Here is a 16,978-nt window from a genome sequence, read left to right on the forward strand (position 1 = left end):
GCGGAGAGCCGCCCTTCCCGCGGCCCTTCCCGCGGCCCTTCCCGCGGTCCTAGCGGCGGATCTACGGTTGGGTACTGCCTGTTGCCCCAAGCGTTCAGCCTGTAGGCGGTGCAGCCGCAGACTACAACTCCCAGAAGGCTTTGCAGCCTTTGGTTAGTGGCGTATTCTTTCTCCCAGCAAAGGGCGGAGTGGGTGGGGTTGTCTCGATCAAGTGCTTTCCAATCACCGGGGGACATGGTGGACCGCGCTGCCGGAAGTTCCGGGAAGTAGGCTCGGTGGCTGATCCGAACTTCCGTGTTGGTCGCGCGCCTTCTTGTGGCTAAGATGGCGGCGGAGCATCCAGAACCTCCCAAAGGAGAATTGCAGTTGCCACCGCCACCACCTCCAGGCCACTATGGCGCCTGGGCTGCCCAGGAGCTTCAGGCCAAATTGGCGGAAATAGGAGCTCCGATCCAGGGTGAGGCTCATGGGGCGGTAAAGGGAAGTTGCGTGGTTTTGTGGAGAAGTGGAGCCTGGTTACCCAGGAGACCCAGGGGTGGGGGGCGGAGACAGGCCGCTGAGACCCGACTTGGCCCAGCTGGTCTCCTTGGGTTGATACTGACCCCCGGATTCTGTGCTTCGTCCCACAGGGAGTCGCGAGGAGCTGGTTGAACGGCTGCAGACCTACACCCGCCAGGTGAGTGAGTGTTCAAGATAGGTCTAACTTTTTACTAGAGGCTTTAAGACTCCACATGGACGGGTCTTCGTTTCTTTTACTTTTTTCAGTTTTTCGAGATAGGGTTTTTTCTGGTAGCCCTGACTGTCCTAGAACTCACTCTGTAGACCAAGGTGAACTTGAACTAAAGAGATCAACCTGCCTTTGCCTCCGGAGTGCTCTGGGATTAAATACACATAAGAAACGAAGACCAAGCCAGTTTTTTGCCTTTGCTTTGTTGTAATCGCTTCTATCCCGCTTGCTTCTCTCAGGTTTCAGCCCCAGTCTCCGGCAAACGGGCGTTGGGTGAATTTTGTTAAATAAATGAATGGGAGAGGAGGTCGTGTAATGGAATAGTTTCTCTTAGTCTGACAGAGTTCTATTTTCTTTTGTAGACTGGCATCGTGCTGAATCGACCAGTTTTAAGAGGAGAGGATGGGGACAAAGCCGCTCCTCCTCCTATGTCAGCCCAGGTAAGAGACTGTTTAGAGGCCCTTTCTGCTCAGGGTAGCCTTTCTCACATGCATTGGCCTGGAGATAAAGCTAGCAGATGGGATTGTGAATTAAAGCGGGGGGGGGGGGGAAAGTGGTTTAATGAGACAAAATTGGGGCCTGTTCACTTTTTTTAAAAAATCTATTTATTTATGCTGGGCAGTGGTGGTACATGCCTTTAACCCCAGCACTTGGGAGACAGAGGCAAGCGGATCTCTGTGAGTTCAAGACCAGCCTGGTCTACAAGAGCTAGCTCCAGGACAGGCCCCAAAGCTACAGAGAAACCCTGTCTCAAAAAACCAAAAAAGAAAAAAAAATCTATTTATTATGTATACAGTATTCTGTCTGCATATATGCCTGCAGGCCAGAAGAGGGCACCAGATCTCATTACAGATGCTTGTGAGCCACCATGTTGTTGCTGGGAACTGAACTCAGGACCTTCGGAAGGGTCCTGAGCCATCTCTCCAGCTCCCTTTTCACTTCTGACTTAGTGCCTGTATTGCTTCAGTCCTCAATGTCTGCTCTTCCAAACTGGATTTATTCAAGATTCAGTTTGAATACCTAGCATTCTTACTTGTTTCTCTCCCAGTTGGATATAGTCATGTGCTTGTTATCAGGCCTAACTCCCAAGTTATTCATTGAGACATTAAGGCAAATGCTCTGATCTTATTATATACCTCCTGTATTTAGTAATTCTTTGGCATTCTGTGCCCTGGCACTTTGGTTTCTGTTTCTTTAAAGAAAATATTTATAGCTGAACGATGATGGTGAATGCCTTTAATCCCAGCACTGGTGGAGCTCTGACTCCATCTTGGTCTACAGAGGGAGTTCCAGGACAGCCAGGGTTACACAGGGAAATTCTGTCTCAAAAAAAAATAATGTGTGTGTGTGTGTGTGTGTGTGTGTTTATGTGTGTAGGAGTGTTTTGCCTCCATGCATGGGCACCATGTGCATGCAGTGTCAACAGGAAGCTATCATAGCGAGTGGGATCACTGTTGCGGGAGTGACAGGATTGTGAGCCATCATCTGGCTGCTGGGAATTGAGCCCTGTGATGCAAGAGCAGTTCTTCACTGCTGGTCTGTCTCTACGGCCCTGCTTCCTATTTCTTTTCTTTTTTTTATTTTATTTTATTTTATTTTTTTCTTGCTTCCTATTTCTTTAAGTCCCTTCAGAATCTAATATTTGAGTATCTTCTTCTAAAGTAGTGGCTTTGACCTAGGGTCTATTGGTGCGTGTGTATTGTAAAGTTCCTATATGGATTTTAGAGGTGTCCTTGTATCTCCTTAAATTGAGTGCAAAATGTATGTTCCTGTTATTTTTCAGAGGCGCCAATAGCTTTGTTTGATCAGTGCTCTAAAGTTAGCCTTTTCTCGATTCTGCATCATTTGATTTTGAATGCCTAGCTCTTTTTGCTTGGTTCCCAGCAAATGCTTCTAAAATGAAGAAATGCTTTCTAGTTTATAACTGTATTTCTTTCCCCCATAGCTGTCTGGGATTCCTATGCCTCCACCACCTATGGGACTCCCCCCTCTACAGCCTCCTCCACCACCTCCACCACCTCCACCAGGCCTTGGCCTTGGCTTTCCTATGGCTCACCCACCAAATCTGGGGCCCCCGCCTCCTCTCCGAGTTGGTGAGCCTGTGGCATTATCAGAAGAAGAACGGCTGAAGCTGGCACAGCAGCAGGCAGCTTTGCTGATGCAGCAGGAGGAACGTGCCAAACAGGTAGGACAGGTAGAAACTTGTACCTAGCATACACTATAGGTCCTTGATGGGGAAATGGAGCCTTCGAAAGCTAGACCCTGAGGCCATGCCTTTTAGGAAGGTCTTGATTGAAGATTAGAACATAGGTACAAGGTGACAGAGAATCTTAGAAGCAAGAATTTTGGTAGAGTGGCCTGGGCTGTATTGTTACTGGAATGAGGTTGTTTTCTTTTTAAGCAAGAAGATCATTCACTGAAGGAACATGAGCTCTTAGAGCAGCAGAAGCCCTAACTTTCCACATCATGATCCATCCATAGGATGCCGTATATTACTTAGTGTACAAATCAAGATGCTTCATTCAAGTTTGCCTTGGAGGCTACCTCGTTATCAACTAAGTTCCAGTATTTCTATTTTTATGTAGAGTTAAGGATTTAACATTGTGCAACCTGCATTTGTGTGGTGTATAAACTAAAAGTGATTTTTTAAAAATTTTTAGTGGGTTGTCATTTAAAAAAAAATCAAACTAAATCAAGTATGTAGCACAATTTCTGTGATAATGACACATATAATATTTATCTATTACAGAAAATATTTACAGTTACTTTTTTTGTTGTTGTTTTGTTTTTCAAGACAGTTTCTCTGTGTAGCTCTGGCCGTCCTGGGTCTTGCTCTGTAGACTGGGCTGGCCTTGAACTCAGAGAGATATCTGCCTCTGCCTCCCGAGTTCTGGGATTAAAGATGTGTGCCATCAGTGCCAGGCTGATTACTGCTAGTCTTATGTGGCATCATTTAGGTACTTTGTGGAGAATGCTGGCATATGTGGTCATTTGTATTGAATTTAGACTGTGATGAGTATAGGTTTGGGAATGATGTGAAAGATGTTCTGCCCCATATCAGTTTTACCCAGTGGGTAATTGAGGAGTATTAGAGGGTAAGCAGTAAATACGAATGTGGGCACAGGTGTGACATATTAGTTGTCTAAATTGTGGCAGATTTTAAGGGATAACTAAAAGAAAATGACTCATGGTTCTTTCTAAATAGTTTGAACTCTGGGGGACGAAAATTCATTGAAAAGTAGATGGTAGTGTTTAGTTAAATAGTGAATTCTCTTCTAGGAACCAAAAATTTCCTGGGGTTTTTCTCATTGGTTTCTAGGAATTTTGCCTTGTGGTGAATAGTTTCTAATTTAATAAGTTTTGTGCAAATGTAGGAGTGGAGGTTGTCAGCCCCTCGGGGTTTTCTGATTGTACTCCTGAAAGAACGCATTTGTCAAGGGCTGGTGCCAAGTTCTTTCTTTCACGCTACATCTTCACTCCCCTCTTACAGGCTGCTGTGTTAATGGAGCAGGAACGACAGCAAGAGATTGCCAAGATGGGCACTGCAGTCCCTCGGCCTCCTCAAGATATGGGTCAGCTGGGTGTTCGTACTCCTCTGGGACCTCGAGGTAAGATCCTTGAATGGAAGGGAGGAGCAAAGAAGGTAATTTTTAAAATATTTCTTTTTATCTGGGCATGGTGCCACATTTCTATAATCCTACTGCTTGAGAGGTAACAGCAGGAGGGTATAGGTCATCCTAGGTAATATATCGATTTCAAAGATGGTCTGGACTACTTGAAAACCTGTGTTTCTCTGTGTAGCCCTGGCTGTTCTGGAAATCACTCTGTAGATCTGGCTGACCTGCCTCTGCCTCCCAAAAGCTGAGATTAAAGGGATGCACCACCACTGTCTGACTTAATTTTGATTTTATAATTAAAAATATATATATTGAGGCTGATTTTATATATATATATAAAATATATATATTGAGGCTTGATTTTATAATTAAAAATATATATATTGAGGCTGGTGAGATGGCTCAGTAGTTAAGAGCACTGACTACTCTTCCAGAGGACTCGGGTTCAGTTCCCAGCACCCACATGGCTGCTTATAACATGTCTGTAACTCCAGTTTCAGAGAATATGACACTGTTATACCAATGCATATAAAATGAAGTTAAATAATTTAAAGCTGGAAATTCCTTGCAGTTTATCATTTAAAATATATATATATACACACATGTATATGTGTATTTAAAGATATATGTATGTTTTTATATATTGATATATATTATATTTAAAATATGCATCTGTATTCAACACATACAGACTTTTTCTTGTCATTCCCTAAACTTTAACAGATCTATTTACATAGCATTTGTATTGTCGTGGGTATTAGAGATGATCTTAAAATACACAAAGTGTATTTACAGATTCTGTGCACATCCTATGTTTTCTACAAAGGACTTGAGCATTCTGATTCCAGTATTTGGGTGGGGTCCTAAAACAAAGCCCCCATACATACCAAGGGACGAGTATATTTATATCAAATTTAAAAGAGTACTGAGACTGGAGAGATGACTCATTGGTTAAGAGCATTTGGTACTCCTGCAGAGGTCCCAGGTTCTGTTCTTAGTACCCATGTGGTGGGTTACAGTTATCTATTACTCCACTTCCAAGGGATGCAGTGCCCTATTCTGACCTCCTTGGGCACCAGGCACACATGTACACATATATGCATGCAGATAAAAAACCCATACACATCAATAAACATTACTTGCTGAGCTTGGTGGTGTATACCTTCCAGAGCCAGAGACAGGCTCATCTCTGTGAGGTTGAGAGCAATATGGTTTACAAAGCAAGTTCTAAACCAGCCTGAGCTACATAGGGAGACCCTTGTCTCCAAAACAAAAACCAAACAATTAGAGTCAGCCATGATGGTGTGTATCTGTAACCTGTAATCCTATTTGTCAGAGGCTGAAGAAAGGATCATGAGCTTGACCAACATAGAACCTATATCAAAAACAAAACAAAAGGGCTGGAGAGATGAAGAGAGTTGTTTAGAGTACTTGTTACTCTTGCTGAGGACCCAGGTTCAGTTCTGGGTTGTGTTCTGAGTTATGCTGGATCATAACTCAACTAAATTTTTAGGGGATCTGATCCTCTCTTTTGACCTCTTCAGGCACCAGGAGTGCATGTGTACATAAGTGTGAAGAAGAAACGGTCTTTTTTTGGGTTGTGTGTGTGTGGTTTTTTGAGACAGGGTTTCTTTGTAGCTTTGGAGCCTGTCCTGGAACTAGCTCTTGTAGACCAGGCTGGCCTCGAACTCACAGAGATTTATCTCCTGAGAGCTGGGATTAACGGCGTGTGCCACCAATGCCTGGTGAAACATTCTTACATATAAAATAAATAAAAATTAGAAAACAAATGAAAAAACAAAGAGGTTGGAGAGATATTTCATTACTTAAGAGTGCCTGCTCGTCGTGCAGAGGACCCGAGTTCTACTCGACCAGCCACATTGGGTGACTTATGATCACTAACAACTACAGTTTAGGGGATCTGACTTCCTGTTACGGCCTCTGTGGGCTATAACCACACAGATGGAATGTGAAAGAAGAGAATAGAAAAATAATCATTCAAAAGAAGAAAGGAAAACTTAAGTATACCAAGTGTACGCTAGGTCATAAGCTTTTACATACTATGTGTACTTGTGCAGCCAGCCTGGGAAGCCTGTACCAGAACATGCCAGCACCCCACAAGTTCTCCTGTGTCCTTCACCACTTCGTGCCCTATAGGACAGCTGCCACCAGGATACTGTTTTGACATTGGACTTCTCTTTTCCTTCACACAGTAGCTGCTCCAGTAGGCCCTGTGGTTCCCACTCCCACTGTTTTGCCCATGGGGGCACCTGTTCCTCGCCCTCGGGGTCCCCCACCGCCCCCTGGAGATGAGAACAGAGAGGTGAGATTGCTGGCTTCTTCCTTGGGTTAGAAAAGTTGTAGTTTAGAGGGGACTGCTTTAGGACCTCAGGGGAGTCTGTGGTGTGGGGTGGGCTAACTTCTTGGGCATAGGCAGGAACCACAGTTAGCTAAAATGAACTTTAGGGTTAAGGACTTGGGAGACATCTTGGGCAGAATTGTAAGGGATGCAGAGCCTTATCTATTGTGTGTGTCACTACCCACCCAGAAGCCTTTCCAGGGCAAGAGATAGGAATTAGGGAGTTGGCTCTTCTGATTGTGTTGTCTCTGGCAGATGGATGATCCCTCTGTGGGCCCAAAGATCCCCCAGGCTTTGGAGAAGATTCTGCAGCTGAAGGAAAGCCGTCAGGAAGAGATGAACTCTCAGCAGGGTGAGTAGTGTGTCCTAAAGCTGCAGCACAGGACTGAACCACAGTGTGGTGCTGAGGCCACATCCTTCCTTTCTCATCCCTGAGAAGATCATAGTTTAGAGAACAGCTGACTCTAGTGACGAGAAAACTGGGTGTGGTAGCACACGCATTCTTGACTCCAGCACTTAGAGGTAGAGAGAGGAGGATCAGAAGTGCACAGTCCTCCTTGTCTACATAGTAAGTTTGAGACTACCCTGTTTCAAAAAAAGAAAAGGAAAAGATGACTGTGAAGTTACTGTTAGAAAAGTTGATTGCCACATTCTTCTTGAGCAGAGGAAGAAGAAATGGAGACAGATACTCGCTCATCCCTGGGACAGTCAGCATCAGAGACTGAGGAGGACACCGTGTCCGTATCCAAAAAGGAGGTATGTGATGAAGCTCATCCAGAAGGGTGATGCAGTTCAGACGTGTGCTGATGTCATCTGAGCATCTCGCAGACCTTCATTTGTCACAGCGCCCATGAGTTCTGAGTACTGTTGATGCCCAGCTGAAAAGGCTGTGGCTCCAGGCTGCACAGCAACTTACCTTTTGAGAGGCAAAACTTTGGCTTCTGCCTATTTGGGTGAAGACTCAGGGATGAAGTAGTAAAGGCAGGCATGGGGTGCAGATTTTGTGACTGAGGTAGTTTTCATGTCTTCATAGAAAAACCGGAAGCGTCGAAACCGAAAGAAGAAGAAAAAGCCCCAGCGGGTACGTGCAGCATCTTCAGAGAGCTCTGGGGACCGAGAGAAAGACGCAGCTCGGTCTCGAGGCTCTGACTCCCCTGCTGCTGATGTCGAGATTGAATATGTGACCGAAGAGCCTGAAATCTACGAGCCCAACTTCATCTTCTTCAAGAGGATTTTTGAGGCTTTCAAGGTACAAGGAGTGTGTGCTCTGAGTGGGCCACACTCGATGGGTATGGGATGCGGCGGAGATGAGACTGGGATCATTGTTTGCATACAGGGGTCAAAATGGAGGTGTGTCAGGAGAATGAGATTTTCAAATGCTCTGTCTCCTTAGCTCACTGATGATGTGAAGAAAGAAAAGGAAAAGGAGCCGGAGAAACTTGACAAAATGGAAAACTCTGCAGTCCCTAAGAAGAAGGGCTTTGAGGAGGAGCACAAGGACAGTGACGATGACAGCAGTGATGATGAACAGGTCAGGCCCCCTCACAGCTGGAGGCGGATGCAGGGCACAGAAAGTTGAGGTGCTTCCCTTAGGCACCATGAAAAAGGCTTTTATGACACTTAAGCATTGAAGTGGGCTGGGCAGTTTGATTCCCACCTGAGGCCCACCTAAGATGTTACTTTATTTTAGGAAAAGAAGCCAGAAGCTCCTAAACTGTCCAAGAAGAAGCTGCGCCGAATGAATCGCTTTACTGTGGCAGAACTCAAGCAGGTTAGACCTGAGATGACCCAGCCGGATCTGGAGGCTGACTGGGAATGGTGAAGTGCACTCAGACCTACCTTGTGCACTTGCCTTAGAGGGCTTACTATGGATGCTTGAGAAAGAGAAGACCACTTTAACCAAGAGGTGGGCTTTGTATTGCTCTGCTTTTCAGCTGGTGGCTCGGCCTGATGTTGTGGAGATGCACGACGTGACAGCACAGGACCCTAAGCTCTTGGTCCACCTCAAGGCCACCCGGAACTCTGTCCCTGTGCCACGCCACTGGTGTTTTAAGCGCAAGTACCTGCAAGGCAAACGGGGCATTGAGAAGCCCCCCTTTGAGCTGCCAGACTTCATCAAACGCACCGGCATTCAGGAGATGCGAGAGGCCCTGCAGGAGAAGGTGAGGCCAGACTGGGGCACAAGTCTTGAGTTCAGCCGCCCTTACCCTTTGTAGTAGCAGCCTGCCTTAGAATTGGCCTAATTAACCTTTTCCAGATTAGAAGTCAGCACTGTAAGTAGACCTTGAGTTGGGGCTTAGAGCATCACTCCTTTGCTAGCTTGAGGTTCCTGGTTCTGAACAGCAACTTTCTTCCTCTCTTCTTCCTGCCTGCCTTCACTTGGGTCAGCTTGCTGTTTTCTGATGCATTTGTAACTAGAGGTGCCAATACTGCTTGGCTTAGTTGGGTTACTATTGCTGTGATAAAACATCAATGACCAAAAGTAATGTGGAGAGGAAAGGTTTATTTCATTCATAGTTCCATTGTAACAGTGAATCATCAAGAGCAATGAGGGCAGGAACTCTAGCAGGTCAGGAACCTGGAGGAAGGAGCTGATGCAGAAACCATAGCGGGGAGCTGCTTACTGGCCTGCTCCACATGACTTGCTCAGCATTCTTTTTTTGGGGGGGGGGGTGGTTTTCGAGACAGGGTTTCCCATGTAATAGCCCTAGCTGTCCTGGAACTAGCTCTTGTAGACAAGGTTGGCCTCGAACTCACAGAGATCTGCCTCCCAAGTGCTGTGATTAAAGGTGTGCGTTGCCACCACCACCTAGCTCAGTTTGCTTTCTTATAACACCCAGGACCACCAGCCCAGGCATAGGCTCTCCCCCATCAATCACTAATTAAGAAAATGTCCTACAACAGCAGCTGGCCCCTTTGTTGGGGGTGGAGGGTGTCAAACGACCCTTTCACAGGGGTCACCAAAGACCATCACAAAACACAGATATTTACATTACAAGTCATAACAGTAACAAAATTACAGTTACTAAGTAACAATGAAAATAATTCTATGATTAGGGGTCACAACAACATGAGGAATTGTGTTAAAGGGTCACAGCGTTAGGAAAGTTGAGAAACCTTGCCCTTCAGGCTTTCATTCAGCCAGATCACATGGAGGCATTTTCTTAATTGAGGGTCCCTCCCCTCAGATGACTCTAGCTTGTGTCAAGTTGACATAAAACTGCCTAGCACAATGTTTGTGTAAATTTTTAAGTTTAAATATTTTAAGTAAATATGTTGAGCACTAGTTATCTGTGATTAAAAACTTTACATGAAAACTGTCTTCCATTTAGCTTGCAGTCATCCAGTTTTCACTCTCTTAGTTTTAGGTTTATTTACTTTTTATATGTGGTGTTTTGCTTGCACACATGTATGTGTGTGTACTGGGTTTATACCCAGTGCCTGTGGAGATCAGAGGATGTCAGATACCTTTGGAACTAGAGTTGAGACTTATGTAAGCCACCATGTAGGTGCTGGGAACTGAAGTTATGGCCTCTGCGAAAGCAATAGTGCTTTTAAACCAGTGAGCCAACTCTCCAGCCTTGTCCCGTTCTCTTGGTCACACATTCAAGCAGTAGGTACTGACGGAAAGCTGAGATTGCTTTCATAGAGTGGGTCTGTTTTGTTCAGCAGACCGTGCCATTTGAATTTCAGGTACTACTGTTGTGCTCAGGAGCTTCTTGAAGCTAAGCTGATTTTTCAGAGTGAGATAAATGAGATTCCATTGAATTGGAGCCAGAGTGTCTAATAAAGAATTGACTAATACTAGGAATTCATCTCTTCTGATACTTTTTACAGGAAGAACAAAAGACCATGAAGTCAAAAATGAGAGAGAAAGTTCGGCCCAAGATGGGGAAGATAGATATTGACTACCAGAAACTGCATGATGCCTTCTTTAAGTGGCAGACCAAACCAAAGCTCACTATCCACGGGGACCTATATTATGAGGTTCGGAAAGGGGACTGGGAGGAACAGGACTGAATCTTGATGCTGATTTTGGTTAAAGTCCATTTCAAAGCTAGTATAGTGATCCTTAGCCTTAATATTTCCCATTGCTGGCATTGGGTAAGACAGTATGTGTTTTTTTGTTTTTTTTTTTTTTCCCGCCCTCAAACAAGTCCTTTTTTCATAGAGAGTTATAGACCAGGTATTTGAAGTGATGTTTGGCGGGTGGTTTAGGGACAGCATGCCAAGTGGCAGGTGTTATGCAGAAACATTTTGTGTTTTAAGTGGGAGAAAGTTTTATTCTTACCCCAATTTTTGAAATGTTAATCACCATGGCATGAAAAAGTGATTGATTATAGAAGGATGCTGACAGCCATCCTTTCTAGGGGCCTCGCTTCACAGGTGAGAAAGCAGGTGCTGCATTTGGCCTTACTCTCACTGTGCATTCATAGCAACATTTGTAGCAGAAGGAGTCTGGCCTTCTTCCTTTTCCTGTTCTACCCAAAATCTAAGTGGGAGCCCGGCAGTCCTCGTGAGACTTTTTATCTGATGGGGATTAGGATTTCTTGTCTATTTTCATATCCCCATGCCACTGAGAGCTTAGGATGTGTCTGGAGTCCCTAATAGAGCAGGCTGTGCTTTTTCCCCAGGGGAAGGAGTTTGAGACACGGCTGAAGGAGAAGAAGCCTGGAGACCTATCTGATGAACTAAGGATTTCCTTAGGGATGCCAGTAGGACCTGTAAGTGTTGACTGTGTGGCTGGGGAAAACAGAAAGAGGATGAGAATAGGAGCAGAAGGGAAAGATGGGTAGGGAAAGATGGGTCATATCCTGTTCTGCTTTTCCTACAGAATGCCCACAAAGTCCCTCCCCCATGGCTGATTGCCATGCAGCGATATGGGCCACCCCCATCCTACCCGAACCTGAAAATTCCTGGGCTGAATTCACCTATTCCTGAGGTGAGCAGAGAGCTTGTTTTCCCTCTTGACTGCCAGTTGTTTTTTTTTTTTCCCGCTCTTGGGATCCACCTGTCTTCACCCCCTAATGCTGGTTTATTATAGGTGTGAGCATCCCTGTGTAGCTGAATATTTGATTCAGGTCCTTACTTTTACAGAACAAAAGCCCTTCTTTACCCACTGAGTTAACATTCTTTTTTTAAAAAGTAGTAGCTTTTACTTATTTACTTTTTTATGTTTATCGTTGTTTTACCTACATCTGTGTGTATGCCTGATGTCTTCAGAGGCCAGGAAAGGGTGTCAGATTCTCTGTGACTGGAGTTATAGACAGTGGTGAGCTGCCATGTAGGTGCTGAGAACTGGACCCAGGTTTGCTGAAAAAGAAAGTGCTCTTAACCACTGAGCCATCTCTCTAGCCCCAGTAGTTTTTATTCTTATTTTTATTTGCTTGTTTTTTGAGACAGGATTTCTCTGTGTAGCAGCCTTGTCTATCCTGGACTTGTTCTGTAGTTCAGTCTGGCCTGGAACTCACAGAGATCCACCTGCTTCTGCCTACCAAGTGCTGGACTTAAAGGTGTGCACCACCTTCCATGGTTTTGTTTTTGTTTATTTGTTTTTCTTTAAATGTCTTCTAATGTTTAACTATGTTTTGCTGTCCTAGTTTCCCAGAGTGAGCTTCGTATCCTGGAGTGTGAACTTTTTTCAGTCTTTTCTAGAGTTTAGGAGAAACTCATTCATGTTCCCTCTTCTGCAGAGCTGTTCCTTTGGATACCATGCTGGTGGATGGGGCAAACCTCCAGTAGATGAGACTGGGAAGCCACTTTATGGGGATGTGTTTGGAACCAATGCTGCTGAGTTTCAGGTATGGGGAGGCTGCTGAGTTTGATTTTACTCAGTGCTAAAAAGGTTAGGAATAGTTGGTCTGTAACTTCATTATCAGGGAGCTGGACTTGGTAGTTCAATCTGAAAGGCGCATGTATTTTCTTGAGGTATCACGCAGCTTTCCTTTAGGGCATTTATGTGCTTGCTCTTCCATCTTTCAGTGCACAGCAGGGTGAGCAGTAGACACACAGTAAGTACTTGTTGAATGAATGAAGAATCTCTTTTAGACCAAAACTGAAGAAGAAGAGATTGATCGGACCCCTTGGGGAGAACTAGAACCGTCTGATGAAGAATCCTCAGAAGAAGAGGAAGAGGAAGAAAGTGATGAAGACAAGCCAGATGAGACTGGCTTTGTCACACCTGCAGACAGGTAGGAAGTGGAGCCCACCTCCTCCAGAGCAGTCTGTTTGTCCCTGGAGGTGCTGCTTTACAATGGAGCTTTTATTTCTCTCCTCATAGTGGCCTCATCACTCCTGGAGGATTCTCGTCAGTACCAGCTGGAATGGAGACCCCTGAACTCATTGAGCTGAGGAAGAAGAAGATTGAGGAGGCAATGGATGGGTAAGAGAAGTTGTCGGGCAGTAATTGTGGGGGAGGACTTTTTAATTGGTCTTTAGCTTGGTTGGCTGACTTTTTAATTCCGTTTTTCTTTATTCCCTTTCTTAGCAATTTTTTAAATTGTTTTTATTGAGCTATATATTTTTTTCTGCCCCCCCCCCCGATTCCGATGCTCCCAATTTACTCAGGAGATCTTGTCTTTTTCTACTTCCCTTAGGTTCATGTATGTCTGTCTTTTTTTTTTTTTTTTTTTTTTTTTTTTTTTTTTTTCCTGAGGCAAGGTTTCTCTGTATAGTCTTGGCTGTCCTGGAACTCACTCTGTAGACCAGGCTGGCTTCGAACTCACAGAAGTTTGCCTGCCTCTGCCTCCTGAGTTCTGGGATTAAAGGTGTATGCCACCACTGCCTGCATCTTTTAACAGTTGTTAAACACCAGCTTTGTGCCAGTGGGAAGTCAGCAGGGTAGATAGTTGAGGTGGAGAAATGATCAGAATAAAGTAATTTCAGGTCTGACTAGCAATGTGAGGCCGATGAAACTGGGTAATAGGTTTGAGAAGAATGTTGAATGATGGAAAGGCCCTTGGAAGGCCTCATTGAAAAGGTAGTATTTGAATCAGCTTGCGGTGGTCTGCAGTTAGCAGAGATAAAAGCACAAGCCAGCATAAAGGCCATGAGGGAGACTTTGCATTGTCATGGATTGTACAGCTGTTTTTGCTATGTAGACCCATTGGATTGGCCCCTATTCTGGTTTGCTTTCTATTGCTATGATAAACATGACCAAAAGAAATTTGGGGACAAAAGGATTTATTTGGTAAACAGGTTACTTTCAGTCCATTAAGAAGGGAAGTCAAGGAAGGAACTCAAAGCAAGAACTGAAGCAGAGGCCATGGAGGAGTGCTGCTTCATGGTTTGCTCAGTCTGCTTTCTTATACAGCCTGGGACCTTCTGCCCAGGAGTAGCATAGCCCATAGTGGGCTGGGTCCTTATATTAATCAATCAAGAAATGTCTCTCTCATGGGTATGCCCACAGGCCAATCTGGTGGGGGCATTTTCCCTACTGAGATTCTCTTTTTCCCAGATGGCCCTAATTTGTTTCAGGTTGGCAGAAAACCTAGCTGCATACCCCTTTATCATGAAATAGCTTCCTTGTCATGATTTGTATATCTGCACATGTGTGTAAGTGCACATGTGTACACCTGTGTAAGTGCCAGAGGTTTCTTGCTGTCAGGTAAAGATGTCTTCAGTTGTTCTTAACCCTTCCCCCTATTCTCTTGGGACAGGGTTTCTCTATGTAGCCTTGACTCTTTTTTGGAACTTGATCTGTAGACCAGTCTGGCCTCAAACTCACAGAGATCCATCTGCCTCTGCCTTCTGAGTGCTGGGATTAAAGATGTGCACCACCAGGCTCTGGCCACCCAAGAGTCTTCATCTATTGCTCTCCCCCTTATTTTTTGAGACAGAATCTCTCACAGACCCTGTGACATGCCCTTGTCTCCACTGACCCTATGCTGGATTTAGAGACACAATTTGTTTTCAGATCCAAACTCAGGTCCCCATGCTTAAATAGCAAGCACATTACCTGCTGACCCATTTCCCCAGGCCCTGTAATGACACTTTATGTGTTTGCTTGCTAATTTTTTATTTTTATTTTATTGGTGTTTTGCATCTATATATATGTGTGTGAGGGTGTTGGGGATCCTGGAGTTACAGACAGTTGTGAGCTGCCATGTGAGTGCTGGAAATTGAACCTGGGTCCTCTGGAAGAGCAGTCAGTGCTCGTAACCACTGAACCATCTCTTCAGTCCCAATTGCTTGCTAATTATAACATTTATCAGGTTTTTTTGTTTGTTTGTTTGTTTTTTGAGATGATTTCATGTAGCCTAGCCTAGGCTGATCTTGAATTCTTTTTTTCCTCTTTCTTTTTTTGCATGCAGATGGTACATTTTGATCTTGAATTCTTGACCTCCAGGGTCCACCTCCTGAGGGCTGGGATTATAGGTGTATGCTACTACCTGTAGCTTTCCGGATTGATTTTGATTGCTATTTTCCTTTCTGTGGATTGAAACTTCTCTTTCTCTCTTTTTTTTCTAAGATGGGAATCTTACTATGTTGCCCTGGCTGACCTGTGACTGCCTATCTAGACCAGGCTTCCTTTGGATTCACAGAGATCTGCCTTTCTCTGCTTCCTTTAGTGCTCGGGTGAAAGCCATGTAGCTTTTTTGGGGGGTGTGGGGAGATGGGGTCTCTATGTAACCACTGATGGCTTTTGGCCTTGAACTCCCTGTCTCAGCTTCCCCAATCCTGGGATTAAATATAGGTGTGCAGTACCATGCCTTATGTCTAATAGTTTCTGGCTGGCTGCTTAGCTTTGTGAAATTTACTTTACTGGGCCCAGGATATTTGTATTTCCACATATTTTCAACTTTGATCAGTATATAATTTTGTTTTGTTTTTTCCCCAAGACAGGGTTTCTCTGTAGTTTTGGAGGCTGTCCTGGAATTAGTTCTTGTAGACTAGACTGGCCTCGAACTCAGAGAGATCCACCTGCCTCTGCCTGACTTCTATCCTTTTTTAAAAACAGTTATTGTGTGTTTATGCATGGTGAGTTTGTGTGGGCATATGTGTGTATGTGCTATTGTGCCGCAGCAAGCTCATAACGGTTACAACTTGGTGGAGTTGTTTTTCTCCTTTCTCTTTTATATGGGTTCTATATAGAGGTCAGTCTGGCTTGCACGGCTGAGCTGTTTCACTGGCTCTAGTTAGCCTGTTCTTTTGACAGTTTCTCTGTTCTAAAGTTCTCTATGAAACTTAGCCTTTTTGACCACTAACCTTTCCTTACATGGAAGTCTTGGTTCTGCCCTCCTAATTTGACTCAGAAGATCCCTTAGTTTAGTGTCTGTAGCCCTTACAGATTCTGTCCTATAGGATCAGCACTGACCCACACCACATCCCCACCCCAAAATTCTACTAATACTTCAGCTGCAGTCATTGTGGAATTCTCCCAAGAATCTACATGCTACCTATGTTTCTTTGACTCCAGAGACCCTTTTGTCCCTTACTGGGTTTACTTTCTTGTCCTTTATAGCAGTGAGACACCTCAGCTGTTCACTGTACTGCCAGAGAAGAGAACAGCCACTGTTGGGGGAGCCATGATGGGGTCAACCCACATCTATGACATGTCCACGGTCATGAGTCGGAAGGGCCCAGCCCCTGAGCTGCAAGGTGTGGAAGTAGCGCTGGCCCCTGAGGAGTTGGAGCTGGACCCCATGGCCATGACCCAGAAGTACGAGGAACATGTGCGGGAGCAGCAGGCACAAGTGGAGAAGGAAGACTTCAGTGACATGGTGGCTGAGCATGCTGCTAAACAGAAGGTGGGTGCAACTGGGACCTAGGGGGATAGCCTAGGAGGAGAGTCTGTCTGCCCTGGTGGAGCTGTGTGCTTCAGTGCTGAAAGGGAAGGTGGACCCAGTGCCTGAAACTCTTAGAGCTCTCCCATTGGTTGCCATCTCTTAATGACGTGATACTAGGGCACAGGAAGCAGAAGAAAGTGATGCAAATCTGAGAGATTGTGGTTTTCAGTGCTTATTTTCCAATTTTTATGTCTATGACTTGTCTGGGGATTTTTTAACCTGTTGTAACCTGTCTCTCTCTCTCTCCTACAGCAAAAGAAACGGAAAGCTCAGCCCCAGGACAGTCGTGGAGGCAGCAAGAAATACAAGGAATTCAAATTTTAGGTCCCCTTCACATAGCTGGCCTTCCTTTAGGCCCTTTGTATGTCTGGGCTTTATATGTGGGTCCTCAAAGCTAACTCTGTACTTCCCTAGGCTTGTCATTTCATGTTCTTATTTTAGACTTGTTTTGTAAATAAAGCTGTTTCCCAAGGACAGATGAGTACAT

General features: G+C 44.8%; 1 protein-coding gene across 2 annotated transcripts; it reads left to right on the forward strand.

Annotated features, from left to right (window-relative positions):
- Positions 1-291: 291 nt before the first annotated feature.
- On the forward strand, positions 292-16,965 carry Sf3b2 (splicing factor 3b subunit 2). 2 transcript variants are annotated; one of them, XM_048457989.3, is made up of 20 exons: positions 292-457; positions 630-676; positions 1,090-1,167; positions 2,673-2,912; positions 4,218-4,335; positions 6,561-6,667; positions 6,959-7,055; positions 7,368-7,459; positions 7,737-7,952; positions 8,097-8,234; positions 8,394-8,474; positions 8,638-8,865; positions 10,541-10,690; positions 11,338-11,427; positions 11,538-11,645; positions 12,397-12,504; positions 12,752-12,894; positions 12,984-13,085; positions 16,167-16,452; positions 16,744-16,965. In XM_048457989.3, the coding sequence occupies exons 1-20, from the start codon at positions 325-327 to the stop codon at positions 16,813-16,815; spliced, it is 2,634 nt and encodes an 877-aa protein (XP_048313946.1). In that variant the 5' UTR covers positions 292-324; the 3' UTR covers positions 16,816-16,965. The 2 variants fall into 2 exon arrangements, with proteins under 2 accessions (XP_048313946.1, XP_048313945.1); XM_048457988.3 differs by having other exon boundaries at positions 293-457; positions 6,558-6,667.
- Positions 16,966-16,978: the final 13 nt, after the last annotated feature.

Source organism: Myodes glareolus, chromosome 7 (genome assembly GCF_982192425.1).
Source record: "Myodes glareolus chromosome 7, mMyoGla1.1, whole genome shotgun sequence".
NCBI lineage: Eukaryota > Metazoa > Chordata > Mammalia > Rodentia > Cricetidae > Myodes > Myodes glareolus.